Source organism: Erpetoichthys calabaricus, chromosome 18, assembly GCF_900747795.2.
Source record: "Erpetoichthys calabaricus chromosome 18, fErpCal1.3, whole genome shotgun sequence".
NCBI classification, from domain to species: domain Eukaryota; kingdom Metazoa; phylum Chordata; class Cladistia; order Polypteriformes; family Polypteridae; genus Erpetoichthys; species Erpetoichthys calabaricus.
The window spans coordinates 76,833,560-76,857,932 of NC_041411.2; the positions used below are offsets into that span (position 1 = coordinate 76,833,560).

The 24,373-nt window shown below is 42.4% G+C and overlaps 1 protein-coding gene across 1 annotated transcript in view; it reads right to left on the minus strand.

Moving 5' to 3' along the window:
* Positions 1–3,608: 3,608 nt before the first annotated feature.
* The window catches only part of LOC114668449 (metabotropic glutamate receptor 7), a 507,860-nt gene continuing 487,095 nt past the window's right edge, over positions 3,609–24,373 (minus strand). Inside the window, exon 10 of the mRNA XM_051921002.1 lies at positions 3,609–4,842. Coding sequence (XP_051776962.1) covers positions 4,793–4,842 — 50 coding nt within the window. The 3' untranslated portion in view covers positions 3,609–4,792. The remainder of the gene's footprint in view (positions 4,843–24,373) is intronic.

Consider the following 24,373-nt stretch of genomic DNA (forward strand, 5'->3'; position numbering starts at 1 on the left):
TAGGATTTCAGTGGTGACATTACGTTTATTGGATTAACAGAAAACATACAATACGCATCATAACAAAATTAGGTGCATAAATGTGGGCACCCCAACAGAGATATGACATCAATACTTAGTTGAACCTCCTTTTGTAAATCTAACAGCCTCTAGACGCTGTCCTCCTATAGCCTCTGATGAGTGTCTGGATTCTGGATGGAGGTATTTCTGACCATTCTTCATACAAAATCTCTCCAGTTCAGTTCAATTTGATGGACAGCCTGCTTCAAATCATCCCATAGATTGTCGATGATATTAAAGTCGGGGGACTGTGACGGCCATTCCAGAACATTGTACTTCTCCCTCTGCATGAATGCCTTTGTAGATTTTGAACTGTGTTTTGGGTCATTGTCTTGTTGGAATATCCAACCCCTGCGTAACTTCAACTTTGTGACTGATGCTTGAACATTATCCTGAAGAATTTGTTGATATTGGGTTGAATTCATCCGACGCTCGACTTTAACAAGGGCCCCAGTCCCTGAACTAGCCACACAGCCCCACAGCATGATGGAACCTCCACCAAATTTGACAGTAGGTAGCAGGTGTTTTTCTTGGAATGCGGTGTTCTTCTTCCGCCATGCAAAGCGCTTTTAGTTCTGATCAGATAACTCCATTTTTGTCTCATCAGTCCAAAGCACTTTGTTCCAAAATGAATCTGGCTTGTCTAAATGAGCATCGGCATACAACAAGCGACTCTGTTTGTGGCGTAAGTGCAGAAAGGGCTTCTTTCTCATCACCCTGCCATACAGATGTTCTTTGTGCAAATTGTGCTGAATCGTAGAACGATGTACAGATACACCATCTGCAGCGAGATGTTCTTGCAGGTCTTTGGAGGTGATCTGTGGGTTGTCTGTCACCATTCTCACAATCCTGCACATATGGATTTTTCTTGGCCTGCCAGACCTGCTGGGTTTAACAACAACTGTGCCTGTGGCCTTCCATTTCCTGATTCCATTCCTTACAGTTGAAACTGACAGTTTAAACCTCTGAGATGGCTTTTTGTAGCCTTCCCCTAAAACAGGAGACTCAACAATCTTTGTTTTCAGATCTTGAAAGTAGAGACAATTATTATGCAGGCTGAGAGGGGGACCCAGACTTTTTTATATGACTGTAGTAAAAGTGCTAGGGGATCTTTGGGTTGTTTTTTGTCCACACAGCTAGTACATACGTCTACTCTCTATATATACAATTCTAAAAGTGCAACAATTTTGTGCAATGATTTTATGTGACTTTTTTTGTCACGTTTTTATATAATGCTTTAAATCAAGCTTATTTTCAAACCTAAATATATATGTTTGGTACCATACTTTTCAGAGTTGTATCGAACTTTAATGTGATGTTGTTAGATTTTCAGATTCTTAATCCGTTTCTAAATTATAAACTAAAAAATATCAAGAACTCACATCCCGCGAGACGAAGCTTTGTGCCAAGAGATTTAACTACACCCGGGGCCAGAAATAAAAGACAAAGAGTAGATGACAAAGACAGTTGCTGTACAGGCTTTTAAACGTTCGAAGCGCCGTGCGACACGCAGATCACGCGACACGGCAGCAGCAGCAAGCCAGCAGCTGATTGAGCAAAGAGGAGGTAAAATAAAAAACTGTGTGTGTTTCCCATTGTATCACCGTTTAAGAGGGGGTTTCGGAGGTGCGACCGCATCTCCCTGGGGTGCGTTCAGCCCCCCTCTTCACAACACGAGCGGCAGAGACGCGAAGTGGCTGACATGTAGCACAGGCCACTGGTGTTGGGGAGCGAAGTGAGCAGGGGGTGAACCCCCTAGTATATATACATATATGTATTAGGGCTGCGCAAGTTAATGCGTTATTATTGCATTAATGAATTGATTAATTAACACCGACGATTATTTTATTGTGTGTTAATGCAATTTTTGTTATTATAATTATTATATAATTATTATTATTATATCCATCCATTATCCAACCCGCTATATCCTAACTGCAGGGTCACAGGGGTCTGCTGGAGCCAGGGTGCAAGGCAGGAAACAAACTCTGGGTAGGGCGGCAGCCCACCACAGGGCACACACACACACACACCAGGGACAATTTAGGACCACCAATGCACCTAACCTGCATGTCTTTGGACTATGGGAGGAAACCCACGCAGACACGGAGAGAACATGCAAACTCCACGCATGGAGGACCCGGGAAACGAACCCTTACTGCGAGGCAGCAGCGCTTCTCACTGCGCCACTGTGCCACCCATTATTATTACATAATATATACTGTATATAATATTATTATAGAAATTCTGAAAAGAATGATACCAAACATATATTTATATATTTTATATATATTTCCACTGACAGACTGAGGAGATCGTTCCTCCCCCAATCTATGCGACTCTTCAGTTCCACCCGGGGGGGTAAACGTTAACATTATTCAAAGTTATTGTCTGTTTTTCCTGCATTGTTACCAATCTTTAATTTAATATTGTTTGTTTATCAGTATGCTGCTGCTGGAGTATATGAATTTCCCCTTGGGATTATTAAAGTATCTATCTATCTATCTATCTATCTATCTATCTATCTATCTATCTATCTATCTATCTATCTATCTATCTATCTATCTATCTATCTATCTATCTATCTATCTATCTATCTATCTAAATTATATAGTGCCTTTCTTATCTATCTATCTATATATGTAGGTTTTAAAATAAGCCCAATTTAAAGTGTGACAGAAAACGTGGCACATAAACATCACATAAAATCGTTGCACAAAATCGTTGCACTTTTAGGCCTAGGATTTTTTATATAGAGAGAGTAGATATATACAGGGTGGCACAGGGAAAGGGGAAATTTTCAATGCGTGAATAAATGTCGTACAAAATACATGTAATGATGACACGTACTGCACAGGATATGCAGTTAATGATGGGAATCAATATTAATTTTATGTTTTGAAGAAAACCTCATGACGGTGTTGTCTATTTCTCCGTACACATTCTGACAGCCTGTTGTGAAAATTCTGCATCGCTCGACGTAACACGTCAAGAGGAATGCCAGTGATTTCCTCTTCCATCCTCCTTTTTAGTTCAGCAATGGTTGCAGGACATGTGAGGCACACTTAGCTTTTAAGATGGAAAAAAAATCACAAACAGTGAGATCTGGGGATCTTGGAGGCCATGAGAATGTCACTGATGCGTGAAATGACGCGCCTTCCAAAAAAATCGTTGATTGTTGGGCCGTATGTGAAGTGGCTCCACCTGGGGGTTTCTTCTTTTTTAAGGCTGAACACGTTTCTTTGTTGTAATCACATGAGCAGACGTGATGTCCTAACTGGTGATGACGCCGACATTCCCTTTGCATAGCAGTCCTGCTATCGCCATTCTTATAAAAAGCTTTCACAGCGAGTGCTCGTTGCACACCACTCCACTGCTCCATTATAACTGATGGCAAGGGGTTCTAAACGAGGTGGCATCGGTTCCAAACAACTGCCTGAGTCGCCAACACCCAGTTCCAAAATTTTCCGTTTCCTGAGCCACCCTGTATATGTGAATTGTTACTGTAGACTTCAATTAAAAACAAAAAAAACAGTAAATACAAAGTGTTTTGTTGCAGGGAATAAAAAAGATAACCAAATGGTTTTTATTTTATGTTGATACATTCTTGGACAATATCACGGTATACTTGCATGAGTGGCAAAACTGAAATGTCTTCCACAATATTGGCACATAAGCAGCAAGGGCAACGTAAATATACTTAGTACAAACAGTATAAAACATACATGCTTTAGTTAAAGTCCTTTTCACCATTTTTTCCATAGTTGCAGGGCAGTAAGAAACTCCAAGACAAATTTAAAGCCATATTTCCTCTGTGTAAAAAATATCAGAAATTATTAAAAAAAATAAAATAAAATAAGATAAGATAAGAAAGGAAAAAATTAAATAAATAAAAAGAACAAAAATAGGCTGGATTTTTCCAACTCCATCTGTAACATCAAAAAATATCAGGCATGCATTAGACTCCATTGTGCACCTTGGTGAGTTCTTTTTAACCCCAAACCCCGCCCCCAATGCAGCTCATTTTTTTTCCAGCCAATCAGATGCTGAGGATCGAGGTGGTCTGTCTGTCTATTCACTCCATACTCAGTCGATGACCAGAGCTTCCCGACAAAATGGATGAGCCACAATTACACCAAACTAACATCTACAAAAGAAATCCCAAAAGGAATGCGCATTGGACCAGAAACAACCAGAAAAGTTGGATTTCAGAGAAGAATATGGCTTTAATAAATTGTGCATCCAAGAAGCAAAAAGAAAAAAAGAAAGAAAAGGTGCGTTTGGAACAACAAAGAACGACAGTTATGTCAAAAAGAAAAATGAAGAATTGAAAGAAAAAAAAAATTTCACAAAGTTTACAGAAGTTTTGTAAAACTTGCAGTTTGGAAGTACATGTAAAGACGGAAACAGGCCCTTGGTCGACTCTCTTTGCTGACTGCTGAGCTCTCAGAAGTAGACGTTGACCTGGGCTTGAAGTTTCCTTGAGAGGCTGCATCTCAAACGCCCAAGAACTTGACTTCGTTAATTTGCTTTTGAACGAAAGAGGTCTTTATGTAGTAGATCAAACGTATGAAGGGTCCTCAAAAACTATGGACCCCCACAAATTCCGCACCGTCTGAAACATTCTCTTCCAGGAGGCAGCCGTGACTGCGCAGGACAGGATGAGGTCTATGCCAGAGGGGCCAGTGACCAAGTGTCCATCTCTTACACTTTCTCCTGTAGATGGAACTCTTTAGATGACAAGATCGTTATAGCTGACATACTTCTTCTTGGCTGCAGGGCCTGAAAGAGAAACGGGGAAAAAAATGAAATGAGCAACGGATCTGAGAAGGAATGGCAGGAATGAGCATAACCCTAATCTTAATGAGATTACTAGGGGGCTTTGTTTCGCTCAAACAACCCCCCAGTGTCGACATTTCTGCCGGTTGTGTTGTGAAGTTTGGGGCTGAACCAACGCTAAGGAGATGCGGACGGATTTGCTGCTTGTCATGCTGCGCGTCGATCATTTAAAAGCCCGTACAGCTGCTGTCCTTTTGTCTCACTGCCTTGTCTCGCGGGACGTTAAAATGTCTTCTGAGAAGATCACGCAGGACGTTAAAATGTCTCTCTCGGATGTCAAAATGTCTTCCGAGAAGATCACGAGGGACATTAAAGTGTCTCTCCGTTAAACTGTCTCTCGCAGGATGTTAAAATGTCTTCCGAGAAGATCACATGGGATGTTAAAGTGTCTGTCGCAGGATGTCAAAATGTTTTCCGAGAAGATCACGCAGGACGTTAAAATATCTCTCGCAGGACGTCAAAATGTCTTCCGAGAAGATCACGCGGGACGTTAAAGTGTCTCTCGCAGGACGGCAAAATGTCTTCCAAGAAGATCACGCAGGATGTTAAAGTGTCTCTCGCAGGATGTCGAAATGTCTTCCAAGAAGATCACGTCTCGACCCAAAATTTTTTATTAGAAAAGAGAAATGTAGATGGGTCCCTGAGGTTCCTCGTTTATTCTTGGGGGCTCCATTATATACCTCTTTTAAATTCCCTCTGTTTAAGTATAATAATGTTACTACCTAATTTTATACATAGTTCATGCTCTCTTTATGTATTATTATTTATCCAAATTTTAAACTGATCTTTTAAATTTAAAAGTTTGCTTATGAACAATGTTACTGGAAGACAAATTTTAACAGATTTTAATGTTCCTATTATTTAATGTTTAATCAGAAGATTATTTGGCTTTTAGTGTACGTGTTTTGAACATTGTTATACTATATAGGAATAGTGATGATACGGGTGGGTGTCAGGTAATAAATTAAAACTTTAATTTAGGAGTCAGTGAGCTGGATTTATACTTGCTTCCGGCCCTTGGGGGACCAACTCCTCAAACCCTAACCCTAACCCTAACCCTATTTATTTTTTCTAGTCCCTGAGGTTATAGAGTATTATACCAGCCCTGATGTTAAAATGGTAAATATGGCCCTGATGTTAATATTTGAACCCAAGGCCAGTATAAATAAATAAATGGCTGGATTACTGACACACTGCCCCTACCCTTATTCTAATCTTAAGGCCCATGAAAGAAGGTCCCTGATGTTCAAATTTTGATGGGACTCCCTGATGTTAATTAGCGTTTTTATATGTATTCTCTTTATTTTTACCTACCCGTAACCACATTTCTAAACTTAAAATTAGTAACCCTAGCCCTGATCTTCAATAACCCTAATGTTAATTAAACCTAGAACCCTAAAATGACCCTATTTTTTGTAAAAAAAAAGTATGTATATAACGCCTTACAGTAAATAAAATAAAATTAATGTTTTGATACCGGATTGTCCCAATTTAGGAGAGTGAAAGGGCTTTTAATTAACTTGTTTAAAGGTTTTTATGGATCTGAATAGTTTTAAAGCCTTTTTGGGTGAACAGATCTTTTTTAATAAAACAGTAATTTTAGAAAGTTTTAAAACAATTTATTCTCCAGAGGAGAGACCTTGTTTTAGGGGTTTATTCATCTATTTATTTATGTATTTCATAGATTTTAAGGTTTAAAGTATATTTATACAACTGCTTATGACACTGAGGTCTAACATCAATTTTTATAAAGAAACTAAGTGTGTCAGTGCATGCCATATCCCCTACCCTACCCCTAACCGTAATTTCATCCACTTTAACTCTTTTGGGGTGGATGTCAATTTTTGTCGACACAAGGGGTTGAGGGCAGATATCGACTAAAGTCGATATCCAGAGGCAGAGAGCAATAAGAGCTGTAAATGTCGATAAAACTCATCATTACGTTACAGGTAGACCCTCTTTGCTACGAGGATCGTTAGACTCGTTGACTTGATGTCAAATCCCTGCATGTGTGTGAGTAGCGCAGAGTGAACAGTGTCAAGAATGGCATCGACATCAGGCAAGAGAGCAAAGGGAATGCACAAAGCAAAATACTCCATGTATTTATTTATTTATTTAGTATTCTTGCTGAACCAGACTCTGACTTACTGAACTCCGATTATGATGCAACTGATCTGTAGATCGAAAACGAAAGTCAGGTACCTGCATTAGCTGATCAGTCACCAGCTGACACGCCGATGGCAGCGTTCACCTGGGAGGACTACACAGACACTTATCAAACTTTGATTTTGATACAAGTGATCTGGAGATCGAAAACGAAAGTCAGGTGCTTGCATCAGCTGACCGGTTCCCAGCTAATCGTAGTGCTGGACACGTTCGTGTAGCTGATGTGTCTATGGCAACGTTCACCCTGGGAGGACTACACAGACGTAGATTTGTGGGAGGCAAACTGGCAGCTGGACTTCATGAAACGATACAGAGTGCTGGCGGACACTATGGATTACCAACCACTCGACTACTTCAAGCTGTTTTATTCCAGTAAGTGTCTTTCAGGGATGTAATAAAGAAGAGGGACGCCTCATGCCTGGACAAACTGGTGAGGAAGGCAAGCTCTATTGTAGGCACGGAGATGGACAGTTTGACATCTGTGGCAGAGCGACGGGCGCTGAGCAGACTCCTGTCAATCATGGAGAATGCACTGCATCCACTGAACAGGATCATCTCCAGACAGAGGAGCAGCTTCAGCGACAGACTGCTGTCACCGTCCTGCTCCACTGACAGACTGAGGAGATCGTTCCTCCCCAACACTATGCGACTCTTCAATTCCACCCGGGGGGGTAAACATTAACATTATACAAAGTTATTGTCTGTCTGTATACCTGCATTGTTATCACTCTTTAATTTAATATTTTCTTTATCAGTATGCTGCTGCTGGAGTGTGTGAATTTCCCCTTGGGATTAATAAAGTATCTATCTATCTATCTATCTATCTATCTATCTATCTATCTATCTATCTATCTATCTATCTATCTATCTATCTAATAATTACGTGAATTTACATGCTGTAGTGGCTCATGGAACATACAACATAGTGATAATTGGCAAAAATACGTATTTTATATTGATTTCTGCGTGAAACCATTGCTTTATGTGCTTTTCATGAAATGGAATTTTTCGCAAAAATATTCATCCCTGGGATAAAAGGAGAAAAATATAATTAGCCCTTAATGAGTTAAGTAAACTACTAGCTTAACACTGTAAAATATGTCATTTTTTTGTAGATGTTTCTTACATCGTGGCAGTGTCCTGAGGTGACTCTAATTTCCCTTTTAGACTCTTTATTACGTGGACCATGACAGAATTCCCCAAATCCCATCCTCTTACCACACTGTCAGGATCGACCTCTATTGGAGTTAAATACTGTCTGTGACCCCAGGCAATTAAAGTACCAGAATAGGCAAGAGTGAAAGTTAAAACTTTTTTTCATGTTATAATTTAAGACTTCCAATTACATTCGGCTCTCCGTATCCACGGGGGATTGGTTTCAGGACTACCCCTCCAAGCAGATACCAAAATCTGCGGATGCTCAAGCCCCTTATATAAAATGGTGTACTATTTGCATATAACCGACGCAAATAGTCCTAAATATTTTAACTCATCTTGTAGAGTAGTTTTAATATCTAATACAATGTAAATGAAATAAATTGTATTGTATTGTATTGTAAATGCCATTGTGGCGGGTGGCCGGGTCCCATGCCCGGCTGGGACGCCCCTTCTACTTATGTTCTGGGGGAGCAGCCATGGGCTCCTCAGTACCTCCCTCGGGATGCTTGGTGGCAGCCTCCCTGGTTGACGTTGGTGCCTCAGTTTCCCGCAGGGTTCCATGGGAGATGAAGTTCTCCACAACCCTGTGGGGATCTGGGGTGGCCGCCAGGGGGTGCTGCATGGATCTCGGAGCCAACCTGGACACCTCTACAGCCCCGCCCAGAATGTGCAGTTGGCAACAGGTGATCAATCCAGGTGGGCTATAAAAAGTGCCAGCATCCACCACTCAGGAGCCAGAATTGCCAAGTGCCAAGGTGGAGGATTGTGTGTTGTGGGTTCAGTGCTTTTGGGACTGTGTTGTGGCTGGGGGGTTCACGGGGAAGACATGCCCTCCAGCTGAAGAAAATAAAAGTCTTGTTTGGATTTTACACGTGCCTCTGTATCAGTCTGTGCCGGGTCGGGTGCTATATAGCTCCTTTCTCACACTATGTAAATAGTTGCTGTATCGCTTAGGGTAAGGGTGGCCAGAGTCGGTCCTGGTGGGCTGCAGTGGCTGCAGGTTTTTGTTCCAAACTAAGTTTCTTAATGAGAAGTCAGTTATGGCGGATGAAGCACTTAGTGCTCAAGTGACGTTTTGATGCTTCGTTTTAGTGGTCCCCACCTTTAATTGCTTATTTTAGTCTTCTCTGTTTTGTTGGCTCCTTATTAACAATAAGATGCAAAGTTCTCCATCCAACTTGTTTCCATTGACACCTGATTCATCCTGCACTGTTTGTTTTAATAAAACACTGAAGAGAAGAATTTCACGGAATGAACATTATCCATTTTAGACTTCAAATCATTAGGATGATATCCCCGGAAAAGAAAAAAAAATCTAGGATATAAGAATCTAACATTGCAGAATAACAAGCTTTAAAATTAAATAAGAGTCTGAGATCGGCAAGGATTCGTTTCTAATTAAGCAATTGGGTTGGAAAGAATACCTAGTGCCACTATGGCCCCCCCAGGATTGACGCTGCCCACCCCTGGTTTAGGGAATAATGATGCTGACTCTTGACACTCGACTTTTCTAAAGATCTAAGGTTCTCGATCTCATCCCAGCTAGCATCTGAGGGATTGCTTTGTAGGAGCCATTTAGTTCACAGAAACAAAGGGTGCACACAATGTGACTCCAACGGTCCTCATTGTGGGTTTCACTCTGGTATTTCTTCATTGATTTGTCTAATTTTGTATCATTTATTTATATTAATGTTTCTTTTGTTCATTATGTATATTTTTCATTGGGTTTATCTGTAAGTGTAACTGGCTTAGATTATGTCCCATGTGTTTTGTCCATTATCAAGGACACAGCGGGAACGTCAACCAGCATTGACCAGAAACACAAGTCTGATGCAAGTGCTGATGATACAGTAAAGAAGAGAAAAACCATCATCATGGAAAATAAACTAGAAATAATAAAAAGGTCAGAGAGAGGTGACACTCCATCATTCATTGGCAGAGCACTTGGTTACAGTCGGTCAACAATAGCATTTATTAAAATAATGTACCTGTTCCGACTTACATACAAATTCAACTTAAGTACAAACCTACAGTCCCTATCTTGTATGTAACCTGGGGACTGCCTGTATAAGGTTTTTGTAGGATTTGTCCACTTATTTATAGTTAAATATCAAGCTTTTATACCAATAAATTTTAAAAGTATAAACCAGGGATTCAGAGTCCCAGTCCTGGAGGGCCGCAGTGGCTGCAGGTGTTACACATAGGAAGTAAAATTGTTAGGTTTGAATACACAATGGGCGGTCGGAAAATCGAGAGTACACCTTATGAGAAGGATTTAGGAGTCATAGTGGACTCTAAGCTATCGACTTCCAGGCAGTGTTCAGAAGCCATTAAGAAGGCTATATAAATAAATGTTGTTGTTGTTGTTGTAATCTTTTAACATTATTTATGATTTTATGGTGTAAATTAAAACAGATGGCTCAAAGACGAACAAAATTGATTAATATGTTGAATCAGTATACCAGAACATTATTTTAGTCTCTCTTCTCCTAACCTAACCTAAGCACAAAGAAAAAGCGACACAGGGGTGGCTTAGGGATAACTTGGGGAATGTCCTGAAGTCTCCCAGACTGAATCTGGACATGAACCCAACTGAACATCTCACGCAGAGGCCTGAAAATAGCCATCCGCCAATGGTCTCCATCCAAGTGGACAGAGCTGGAGAGGTGAATGGCAGAAAAGATCCCCAAATCCAGGTATGTGAAGCTGATCATGTCAGACCCAAGAAGACTCCCGGCTGGACTTGCTGCCCTAGGGGCCTAAACTGCAGTAAAAATGTGATTGAAATGATTTTAGCACAAGGCTAAAACATAACAAAATATGACAGTCGAGAAGGGGACAGAATACGTTCTGAAGGCGCCGTATGTGTTGCATTATGCTGCTCAACAAAGAAATGACTTGCAGTGACTTGTACTGCAGCATGAAGCAAACTGGCACATGACTTGCTAAATAAATGATAAATACGCAGACTCATCTCCTTCAGATACTGTCTGTAGGCCCGAGGACGCGGCGGCCGCGGACACGTGCCGCTGATGACCGCGCTCCTCCCGCTCCGCACCTGCTGGCACTTGGTCCGTCTGTGATTTAAAATACACTGATGCAGCCTCTAATTTCAGGGTTATACATTTTTAATAGAAAATAAGCAGTAATTCAAGTGGTAGTGGCATGTGTTAGCTCATAAATGTCATGAATTATTACTTCATATTAACTGGAGCAGAATAATACAAAATGACAGGACCATTACAGTCTTATTATTTACAGTAATTATTGAATAGAAAGATTCATTAAAAATTAGACATTGTTTATGACTGGTTATTATTGGAGCCTAAATTAAAATAATCTGTTCATATATTTACTCAATCTACTTTATCCCTGCCAGAGCCTGTCCAGTCCGCAGCAGACACGAGGCAGGACCAGCGAGCGTCTCTCTGTGTGTCCGCATCCTGAGGCCTAGCAGTGCTGGGGACAAGGCAGGGGTGGCAAACCCAGATGGGGGAGGCAGCCCATTGGAGGGCACAGCCATGTGCAAACCCCACCTGAGGACGAGTTAACCCGACATGGGCGGCTCTGGGGTATGGGAGGAGAGCACAATGCCACAAAAATAAATTAAAAAGTGGGACCACTGAGTCTCTGTGTTAGCCACCAGTTTAAACAAAGTGACAGATAGATATTTATTTTTATATATAATATATATACAGTATATATACATACATATATATATATGAGTGTATGTGTGTGTGTGTAAAAAGGCACTATATAATATTTATATATATATATATATATATATATATATACACACACATACACACATATGTGTGTAAAAAGGCATTGTATAATATATACACACACACCCACACCCACACACACATATGTGTAAAAATGCACTATATAATATATATATATGGTTGAAATAGTTTACTGTCAAATAAATTTACCAACCCGCTGAATCCGAACACAGGGTCACGGGGGTCTGCTGGAGCCAATCCCAGCCAACACAGGGCACAAGGCAGGAACCAATCCCGGGCAGGGTGCCAACCCACCGCAGGACTATATATATATATATATATATATATATATATATATATTCACGGCATTCGTAGTCTGTGTCACAATCTGATTGTATGGGTGGTTACCTACCAGGTAACGCTTGTGGTTGGCCAGCAATCTGCTAACATCCGCCACGGTGCCCTCAGTTTGTGAGGAGCAGATCATAGAGTGGTTGAAATAGTTTACTGTCAAATAATAGGTAACCACCCATACAATCAGATTGTGACACAGACTACGAATGCCGTGAATGTAATTACCCCGATCTACATGCTGTCAAATAAACGAACCACACGCCGTGGCGCAACGTTAGGGGCATCGCCTCTGGCGCTGACGTCCGAGGTTCGATTCCCGAGAGGGAGTGCAGTGGAGTGTGTACGCCTGATGAGCCCAGAATGAGGGCGAAACACGTGTCGCGTACTCTTTGCATTTATTTGACAGTAAACTATTTCAACCATTCTATGATCTGCTCCTCACAAACTGAGGGCACCGTGGCGGATGTTAGCAGATTGCTGGCCAACCACAAGCGTTACCTGGTAGGTAACCACCCATACAATCAGATTGTGACACAGACTACGAATGCCGTGAATATATATATATATATATATATATATATATATATATATATATATATATATATATATAATATATATATATATATATATATATATAGTCCTGCGGTGGGTTGGCACCCTGCCCGGGATTGGTTCCTGCCTTGTGCCCTGTGTTGGCTGGGATTGGCTCCAGCAGACCCCCGTGACCCTGTGTTCGGATTCAGCGGGTTGGTAAATGGATGGATGTATATATATATATATATATATATATATATATATATATATATATATATATATATATATATATATACACACACACACATACACACATATATGTGTAAAGAGGCACTATATAATATATAAATATACACACACACATATATACACACACACTCACACACACATTTATATATATACACACACACATAGGGGGCATAGCTGAACCCCCAAACACAACTACACAACACAGTCCTGGGTTCAAACAGATAATGACTTTTTTATTTTACAGTACATCTCCTTCCACTAATATAAATCTTCTTGTCTCCTTCCACACCTCCCAAGTAGTCTCATCCACTCTAATCCCGACTCTGACCACCCATACAGGAAACTCGGCTTCTTTTATGCCGGGCTCATTAGTACTTCCAATGCCACCACATAGTATCCAGGAACTTTGGCGGAAGTTCTTTAAAGTTGGGATGGTCTGTTCCTGCAGATCCCCCCATGGCGGCACCCACGGACCACAACAGGGCTGTCTCATGGGACTGCAATTCCCAGCCTGCCCTGTGGGTATCTATTCAGGCACCGTAGCCCAGGAACACTGCCACCTATTCTATTAGGGGAGCAAATAGTCCATGGCCTGGCAGCCAGATAAGAGATTTTGAACCATCCCAGGCTGCCAGCCTATCTATGCCTAGTGACATTGACAATATATATATATATATATACATACAGACACACAAACACACTGTTACACACATGTGCATAGGGGACAGATTAAGGGCTCTGGTGACCGCTCCAAAGGTTGGCACTCTACAATAATACCTTCTTTTTCACCAGATGAATGATGGCTTTTCCTCATTTGTCACCACTTCAGGTGTCTGTCCACCTAGACACCTCTCTTCTTGCCAGAACTGGTCTTAACCAGAGGACCGCCATCTTTGCTTGTCATATCCAGACTCCCGACTGAAAATATGCAACTTAACACTTTACCTACGTTTTATTTCTCTGCTTTTTGAGACTTCAGTTATATGCCCCAAAACTTCTCACTGTCTTTGCTTTGTTATTACAACACTCACAGATAGATAGATAGATAGATAGATAGATAGATAGATAGATAGATAGATAGATAGATAGATAGATAGATAGATAGATAGATAGATAGATAGATAGATATTTTAGCGTAGCTGGCAGGATTAGATAGATAGATAGATAGATAGATAGATAGATAGATAGATAGATAGATAGATAGATAGATAGATAGATAGATAGATAGATAGATAGATAGATAGATAGATAGATAGGAACTATATGACAGATATATATGAAAGGCACTCTATAGTATGTAGGTACGAATAGCACTATGTGTATAGATTGATGTGAATGGCACTATATAGTTGATAGAATGAGAGATTGATTGATTGATGCACTTTTTGGACCCCAAAGGCAAACTCTCTTCCTTCAGCAGCAACACTTGATTTACAAAGGTTACAAATTAAATGTGTGATTACAATTACATATCTGACTATATCCGGCCCGACAGTAGGTTGACATGTGATGACCTTTTATAAGGAATTCAGAAGACATTCTGGCCAGTGTGGATGAAGGCAGCAGCACCCAATCCATGTTAGAGAGATGGGGGACCACAGTGGCTTTTAAATGTCGCTAGCTGGCAGCTTTCTTTCTGCTTGTGGTGCCACTCAGTCCCAGATTAGGAAGAGCTGCCCCGGAGCCTCTTGAGAGGTTCTGATATCTGGGGGATGCAGGGACACCAGGGGCCACTAGAGGGAGTTCTTATTGGTTGTTTCTCATTAGACCCTGGCTGTGACCCCATACTGTGACATTGTCAAAAGTGACCACAGGAGGGGAGGGGCTTTAAAGCAGCCGGACCACATGTTAAGTTGAGAGTTGGGAGGCGGGAGCAGAGCTTGGGGAGAAGCCTCATTGGATGGAAGAAGAGGTTGGAGTCAAGACCTGTCGGGGGGTTGTGGGTCACTGCTTTCATAGTAGTGAAAACTGTTTAAGATTTTTTTGGAGTGTCTTTAAATATTTCTCTTGTTTTATTTTAAGGCAATTCATTGTTATTCATTCCTTTGTGTCACAGTCTTTGACGACGTCATTCAGTGCGGGTTTCTCAGGGTGCTTCCCCATCTCAGAGATGCTGCCTGGCATGTGTTAAATGGGCTACATATTATACACCATCCTTTCACCTTTGCATTTTGCTTTACATTTCTTTGTGTCAGAATGCATTACTGAGTTACAGTATTTTAATAGTTTATAGTTTATTTATATCGTTTGTATCATTACTTCAGTGATGTTGTTTTGTTCAGTTTCGTTACAGGTGCTGCCATTTTTGAACTATGGACATGGCACATTGGCGTGTTTGCCGCAGTATAAAAGGAGGCTGCAAACCATAAGAGATGTCTGCTTTTTCAGACTTTAAGCGAATGACGTAGAGCGAGCAGCGCGCCTGAGCAAACAACTAAATTATTTAGGATTAGATTCCTGTTGTACGCTTCTGCTGTGTTTCAACTTCCACTCTGGCTCGCCTTTGAAAATCTTTAAAGAGCTGACAACTTATGTGTTTAGACTGTAACTTTCAGAAGTCCCTAAAAGTACGACCTTAAGTGACATTAGTCAGTCACTTCCCACAAATGGGACACTGAAACTTTATCGATAGGATTAACGCTGAACTGTAGTGAAGCCAAGCAAGTTTAAAGGTGTTCTCTTTAATTTTATCAAAGCGGAGATGTGTTTTCAAGGTTATCTTTGATGCATTAAAGTCAGTCAGTCATCTAGGGGGGCTGGGGTCTATCCTGGCAACGCTGGGTGCAGGGCAGGAAGCAGCTCTAACTGGGATACTGGTCCATAAGCGGTCCCATAATGACCATGTGAGTGGGAAACAGTCCAGAACAGGGCCCATAACAAACATTTAGGTTGGTACCAGTCAATAACAGGGAACACCCCAATCATTTGGGTTGGTAGCAGTCCATAATGGGGCCCACACCAATCATTTGTATAGGTACCTGTCTATATCAGGGCCCACACAAACTATTTAGGTTTGTAACAGGGCCCACGCCCACCGTGTAGGCTGATACCAGGCCATAACAGGGCCCACACTCACCATCACAAGATTGAAACCTAGCATTTGGGTGGGTAACAGTCGATAACAGGGCACACACCAATCATTTGTGTTGGTAACAGTCTATAACAGGGCTCACTCCCAGCATGTGGCTTGGTACATAACAGTTCATAATGGGACCCACGCCAGTCATTTGTGTAGATTCCAGTCCATATCAGGGCCCACACAAACTATTTAGGTTTGTAACAGCCTATATCAAGGCCCACACGCACCGTGTAGGGTGATACCAGTCCATATCAGGGCACACACCAATCATGTGGGTTGGTGCCAGTCCATAATGGGGCCCACACCCACCATATAGGCGGATACCAGTCCATAACAGGGCCCACACTCACCATCACAGGATTCAAACCAAGCATTTTGGGTGGATAACAGTCCATAACAGGGCACACACTAATCATTTGGGTTGGTAACAGTCTATACCTGTAACAGGGCTCACACCCATCTTGCCTACTAAACTAAAATCTATCTATCTATCTATCTATCTATCTATCTATCTATCTATCTATCTATCTATCTATCTATCTATCTATCTATCTATCTATCTATCTATCTATCTATCTATCTATCTATCTATCTATCTATCTATCTTATCTTGCCTACTATACTAAAATCTATCTATCTATCTATCTATCTATCTATCTATCTATCTATCTATCTATCTATCTATCTATCTATCTATCTATCTATCTTGCCTACTATACTAAAATCTATCTATCTATCTATCTATCTATCTATCTATCTATCTATCTATCTATCTATCTATCTATCTATCTATCTATCTATCTATCTATCTATCTATCTATCTATCTATCTATCTATCTATCTATCTATACACTTTATGTTGTATATTTATTTATTTGGCATTTCATTCTGTGCAGTCCCATGAAAATAATAATCCATGCCTACACAAGCTTTCTCCAAGCATGCCAGTGTTTGCTCCATTTCAGATCCTTGACAGTGTGAATGCCCCCTTTTTTAAGCCCCGAAGCGCCCACGCAGCTGGCACCTATGAGTCACTTGTATTGAGCAGAGGCACCGCTGCCAACAGACTCAATCATTGCAGCCAGGCTTTCAGGACAAGCTTATTAACACCAATCATTCAATTACGGCAGTCGGATCAGAGCTCATTCATTTGAAGAATTTCTCTTTCTAATGATGCCGTTTTTGAGACAAAGCAAAACAACTTCATTTTTGCCCAGCTGGTTTACAACGTGTCTCATTTGTGTTGCCATCGGAGTCCATTTAAAGGTGCAGTTTGAGATCCTCAAGCAATTAACACCGATCCATCGATCCGCTCATCGCCACCTACGGTTTTAGAACTGGGGTGGCCAGACCCCCCATCCTGGTAAGACAAGAACTAAGTCTGGATGGGGGGCAGGGGGGCTGCTCCATCACATGGCACACACCCACACCAGACAGTCGGCCTCACACACATGTTCTTTGGAAGTACTTGCTATAACAAACCACGTGGAAATTCGACCACCAGTGTGAGAGGGGAAGCACCACGGCTAAGAGCTGCTCCATTGTGGCCCTCATAAAATATATACTGTAACCCATAATTATTTGCTATGGGATGCCATTTGGGTCATTAACATCTCAGGATGTGCACATTGTGATTATTTGAAAATAACCAAACATCTAGAGTGTCCAAAGACCGGCCTGGAATTTGAACCCTGGAGCTGACGAGGTGCCAGTGGTGGCCTTTGTGTCACATCCCGTGACATCCTTCCAGTTATTTCTGATGACCGCCATGTGGGTCACATGTGTCTCAGGATGTGCGCGTTACAAAGTAACAGATGCATCCATGAAAACAACACGCTGTGATGGGCTAATGAAGTAATCCTAAGTCTACTGATTATATGGCCGTGTTTTATAAGACTGTATGGATTTAATATTTCTTTTCCTTTGTTATTATTCTTTATTATTTTTTTTTTCTTTTCTTGTAAATAAACACTGTTGTTGTAATAAAGTGACTCAGTCCACGGTTTTCTAGTGGAATTGGGCTTTTTTTTTGGATTGGTTTCCACAGGGAAAAGTGGGCTAATGCGGGTTGCGTTTTTTTTTTTTTTTTGGGCTACTTTTAAAAATCATCTGTGTAACTGTGGGTTATTTTTGAACCCTCCAACCCAGTCGTAAGCATTGCACTCAAAACTCAATCCCACTCTTTCAGTACTTTAGTGTTACCAGACGCTGTTCAGTGTAGCATAGGTTTCCAGGTCCTGAAAAAAATGTATAGCCCAAGTAAAGCTAAAAATAGTGAGTTTGCCCCAAAAAGTAGCCCAATACTTCCTTCTCTCTTTTCTTTCTCTTCTTCTGCTTCCACTCCTCTCTCCTTGCAAGCTCTGTCCTCCACCACCCGACTCCGGCTCCTCAAATAGAGTGAGGCGGCCCCTTTTATAATGCACCCTCTTCTGGCAGCACTTCCGGGTGTGTCATACATACTGCAGTCCAAGGCTCTGGAGCTGTCCAGGAGGCCCCTGTCGGTGGCTACCTATGGGTCCCGGCAGGTTTGAGCTTCCAAGCTCCAAGCCCCATGGCCCTGATGCCATCCAGGGAGACTGCCCCCTTGTGTTCCAGGGGGAGAGATACTGCCGGTCCTCTCATCAGAAGGGCGTCTCGATTCTATTTTAGGAGACACATCGGTGACAATGAGGCCTAAATTAAGCCTCGTGAGCCATCAGAGATCACCCTTTGAGCAGTAACATTGAAGGCCATTACAGTCAATTCAGGCATCGCTTGTGTGATTTCAGCCTATAAAAAGTTGTCGTTTTTCATTGGCGCTATATAAAGAGGTTTCTCTTCTTCTTGCTAATTGTACGCTTTGCCTTTAAACGCAGCCAACAGAAAACGGAAGACAGAATTTCCAAAGCTATCCATCCATTCATTTATTGACGGGAAGGGGTTAGCAGACTTTCCCGTCAAAACACGCATTCCTGTTTGGTGCGTAATTGGGAGTTTTTTTTCCAATGCTAATTGCTCACGTTGAAATACACAAATTCCCGATTTTCCTTGGGGAGGCATAGACTGTCTGAGCAACACTGGGCATTGGACGAGCAATACAGCCGTGGTAGCATCTGCGTATTCTAGAATGAATATTTCTTCTTAACTCTCCAATCGGGTTGGGAATGAATCGAGACTCATTAGCATCCCTTGCTGTAGGGATGTTTTTAAAAAAAAATAAAATAAAAAATGATAATATAACAATAGGGGCCGTTTTCTTTTTACGCATCTATTGGATCGTGCATCTTTTTGACATGACCATCTTTCATGGGGGAATTTATAGCAGGATCGCTGTAGCAGCCAGGCTCTCTACATAAATTAGTAAAATGACACAATCCCAACGGTTTCTCTTCCCCGTAGCTTTAAGCGTCCATTTTTTTTCACTCAGTGAACCTTTAATAATCTCGGTAGAAATAAGAAAACACTGCTTGCAGATATATTCATATTTCATTATTTCTAAGATCAAATATGTCCAGTGATCTAGGCCACAAGTAAAGGGGGGATTCCAAATTGATTCCAAAGGGGTGGCCAAACTGAACTCATCACGTCCTCTGAGAACCAAAGACGTGGGAACCATCACCCTTTGGATAGGCAAAAATACATAAAGGAGTGCGAAAGACCTCCAAACTCAAATATTGAATGCTGGTTTTCTGCAACATTAATATGAGCTTAATGAACGGAAGCCTGTGGTGGGTTGGCACCCTGCCCGGGATTGGTTCCTGCCTTGTGCCCTGTGTTGGCTGGGATTGGCTCCAGCAGACCCCCGTCACCCTGTGTTCGGGTTCAGCGGGTTGGAAAATGAATGGATGGATGAACGGAAGCCTGTGGTGGGTTGGCACCCTGCCCGGGATTGGTTCCTGCCTTGTGCCCTGTGTTGGCTGGGATTGGCTCCAGCAGACCCCCGTCACCCTGTGTTCGGGTTCAGCGGGTTGGAAAATGGATGGATGGATGGATGAACGGAAGCCGCTAACGCAGTGCGTGAGGTGCAGTCTTTCTAGTTTTTCGACAGCCACGCACAACATGTGTGCACTGGAATACAGGCAGTCCCCAAGTTTCAGACATCCGACTTAAGAACGGGGCCGCATCTGTCTGGGGGACGCGACGCAGGCTCCCCAGTAACTGCCGCTCCGTCATCTTCGGTCCTGGGGACGCTGCCAGCGGTAGCTGGAGGGGGGTCGGTTTCACTACTCGCGCATTGTAGTGTCCCTCGGGCGGCTCCGGTGGATGAATGGGCCGCACCCCATTCATTCTCAGTATGTGGCAAGCAGTGACCCGGGGTCCATAGTCACGAGCTACCGCTCGTGTGCAGTGAGTTACCTCAATTCTGTTTCTCTTTCTCCAAAAAGGAATTTCCAGAGACACATCTGTGACAATGAAGCTTAAATGAGAATCTAAGAGCCAAAATGAAAAGGCTTGATGGACTGAATGGTCTCCTCTCGTTGGTCAAATTTCTAAACTCTCAAATTCTTTGCGATTTCACGTTGAGACGTGTTAGAGCTCATTTATACTTCACGCTCAGAACGCGTACGCCCCCGCATCATGGCCGCCACGCGTTCTGAGCGTTCATTTGATGCGTCCTCTGAGCAGGTCCTCAGAAATTAACGCGACGTGTGCGTGAGTTGCAGTACCAGCAAAAAGTCGGGTGGCGCAGTGTGCTAAAAGTTGGAATGTGACGTCAGAGTCCCTGTTTACTATCTACATGTGACAGAAACGGGTCCTACGAGATCGGTGTGCGCGCTTCCATATTTGATGAATGGTTCGATGTGGTGAAGCAAAATGCTGACATACAGATGTATTCATGGTGCTTTTATATTCAAGCGTCGCATATTCCCGATCGTAATGACACGATACGTTTTAAGTGTCTCACATACCGTCTTCTGTGCCGTCTTTTTTTCTAGAGCTTCCTCTGCTCCTGACAGCAGCGAATCGCCAGCAATAGATCACCACACTGAGCACATTAAATGTATGATATTCCAACTCTCTGCACATTTAGAATCCTTTGATTTATACTTGATATCACTTTCATGATGATATAGATAGATATTACATTTTACAGATAAATCAGTAATTTCGTTTAAATAATGAACACTGTTAATAACGACACATGGGGTGACACGGTGGCGGAGCGTTAGCGCTGCTGTCTTGCAGGGAGTCACGTCGCTGATATTCCCTGCCTGGAGTTTACACGTTTTCCTGCTGGGTTTCCTCAGTGAGCTCCAGTTTCCTTCCAAAGATATGCAGATTTGGGGATTTGGTGCCGCTAAAATGACGCTAGTGTACGTGTGTACTTGTATTCACCTTGGCATCGTCCAGGGATTGTTTCTCACTCGTGCCCAATGCTTGCTGGAATGGACACATCCCTGGATTTAATCAATAAACATCCTTTTCAGAGATATTGCGGTAAGATGTCATCGGAATTTAATGGCTGTTCCAGGCAATTCACAACACAGCGAAGCCGAACCTGTTCTCCCTGTGATAATATCTCGCACTGCCACCTGGTGGATTCCTCCAGATTTACATAAAGTACGCGCGCGAGTATAAACCGTACAACGCTTGCGTAGCAGGAGCGTCCACTGCAGCATGCGTCGCGTCACGTGAAGTGTAACTCCGGCCTTATTCTTAACCCTTAAACTGCCACATACCTGGACCCCTGGACGGCAAATAATTTTTTGCTGCACTTTGTAAGGAAACGTCACAATTCACCAAGAAAAAGTGAAATTTGAATGGAACACATATTTTTTTTTTCATGCAAAGAGCATCACAATTACTGCAACCCTGATTCTTTTACACACTGCTAATGAACTGTAAAAACTATAGAAAAACTACTGCAACAATCTATTATTCGATATACAAGGTGCAACTGATGCCATTGATGAAATTCAGTGAATCACCGAGCCAACTGAGCTTGAAGTGGCTGCACGGGAGCACACAGACTAGTCAGGCTAGTCTAGTGCCGCAGCTGAATCCTAGGGACAGTGATGCTGCCCTGCTGTAGGGGGCGCCAGTGGTCACGAGCTGGCTGCTCAACGAATGGACGGCACAGACTGATCAGCTCCAGCGTGCTGGCAAATTGCACTGGGAACTTGACTATAGCCGGTTGTGGCGTTCAAGGAATGTACGTCACCGAATATACTTGGCTCCAGCGTGCTGACAAATTGCAGTGGTAACCGACTATAGCCGGTTGCGGCTGTTTATGGATTAAATTGCTGCACCATGTGTCCTCCGCGGAGTGGTGAACCCGGCCCTGCATCATCTTTACTTCTGAGAGACTCCGCCTCTTTGGGAGGCTCTTTTTATACCCAATCATGTGACTGACCAGTTGCCAATTAGCTTAATTAGTTGTCAGATATTCCATCAGCTGTCCCAGCATTTTTTTGAAATGTCTAGTTGGCTCTCAAATTCAAAATGCATATTCATAAAACAACACAATTTCTCTATTTCCACATTTGAGAGGTTGTCTTTGTTCTATTCGCAATTAAATATGGGATCAAATCATTGCATTGTCTTTTTCTTTTTTTACAGTTTTAAACTTTTTCGGAATCTACTCGTATCTACCTATCTGTTGTCACAAGCGGCTGGGGGACAGACCCAGCCGGGACGCCTGGAAGGACCCGGAGGTGGCGTATTCGTCCTGCGGGCCAAGAAGGGGCAACCGCCCAGGATCGGGAGAGGACCATGGGAGAGGAGCAAGGAGGCTCAAACCCGTTGGGGCACCGTGGCCACCACCAGGGGGTGCCCCGAGTCTCAGAGAGCCCGGGAGGCGTTTCACTTCCGTCCACACCCGGGAAGATGGATGAGGAGCCTTCCAGGGATGCCCGGAGTGTTTCCAGGTGCAAGGGCAGCACTTCCGCCACACAAGGAAGTGCTGCCCGGAAGAGTGTCATCAGGCACCTGGAGCACGTCCGGGTGAGAATTAAAGGGGCCGCCTCCCTACACTCGGGGAGCTAGAGTCGGGAGTGGGAGCAGGACGAGGCTCCCGTGGAGAGAGGAAAGGCGGCCCACGGACATTGAAAGAGAGGGTGATGGGTGCTGGGAGCACAGTGTGCTGTGCGGGACTGTGTTGTGCAAGAACTGTGAATAAACGTGTGTGTTTTGAAAAAGACGTGGTGTCAGTCTGATGGTGCCCGGGCAATTCTCACATTGTTTTACGGCATCTTTTTAAATTTTTTTTTTTACCTGATGAGCTCCTGATGCTCTTTATGCTGCACCTGTAATCATTTTTCAGACTTTCATTTTTTTTCCACACTTTTCTTGCTTTATCCTGTTTCTGCATTTTTGAAAATCCCACCAGTCACACCCGTATGACGGATGGCAAATCATCCACCGTATGTTGTTCGTGTAGACATTGCAGGTGATATTTCAAGGACTGCTCCTCATTTATTGCCTAGGGTCCCAGTCATCTGTTTGGCTTTTCTATGCATTGCTCAACTTTTACATTATTCATAGCGTATTTTTTAATTTTTTTTTTTTTTGTCAGGCAGAAAGCACTTACATGCACATAACACCTTCCATCATCCTTGACTTATTTTAAAATGAGTGTGTCTAATATGTATAAAGCTTGTATCGCTTTGTTTTGTATGGGCAGCCTAATAAATATGTCAGGAATACATTGTATATATTATGATGGTTCAGTGACGGGATGGGTTGGTGATTCCCACTTAATAAAAAACGAAAATCAGCAAAAAAAAAAATAATGTGAACTTGAACACAAATAAACCTTAATGGGCAGCAGATTTCTGTTAAAACACCAGAGGGTGACATTTCTGTTTGTAATCGCACCATCGGGCGCTGTTTTCCATTTTTGATTTGGAAGTAAATAGGGGAGTTCGCATTCATTGCAATTATCAGACAACAACAAACTAAAGAGTGAAAATTGGAAGAGGTGTCAGTGAGGCCAGCAGGGGGCACTTAGCCTGTTGTCTGTTGTCTGTTTGGGGACCCCCAATGCCCCAGTGCAGTGACGAGAGACACTGTACTGAAAAAATAGGTAATGTAAGTTTAAACCGGGGTCCTGACTGTCATAAAAGATTCCTGGTCATCTTTTGGAAAGAGTAGAATGTACCCTGATATTCTGGTTAAGTTTCCCATCATAGCCTTATCCATTCTAGGCCTCCTAAACACCAACTGTCTATCTCTGTCATCCCTTCACCACCGAATAGCTCATGCATGGTGGGTGTACTGGCGTGAAAAT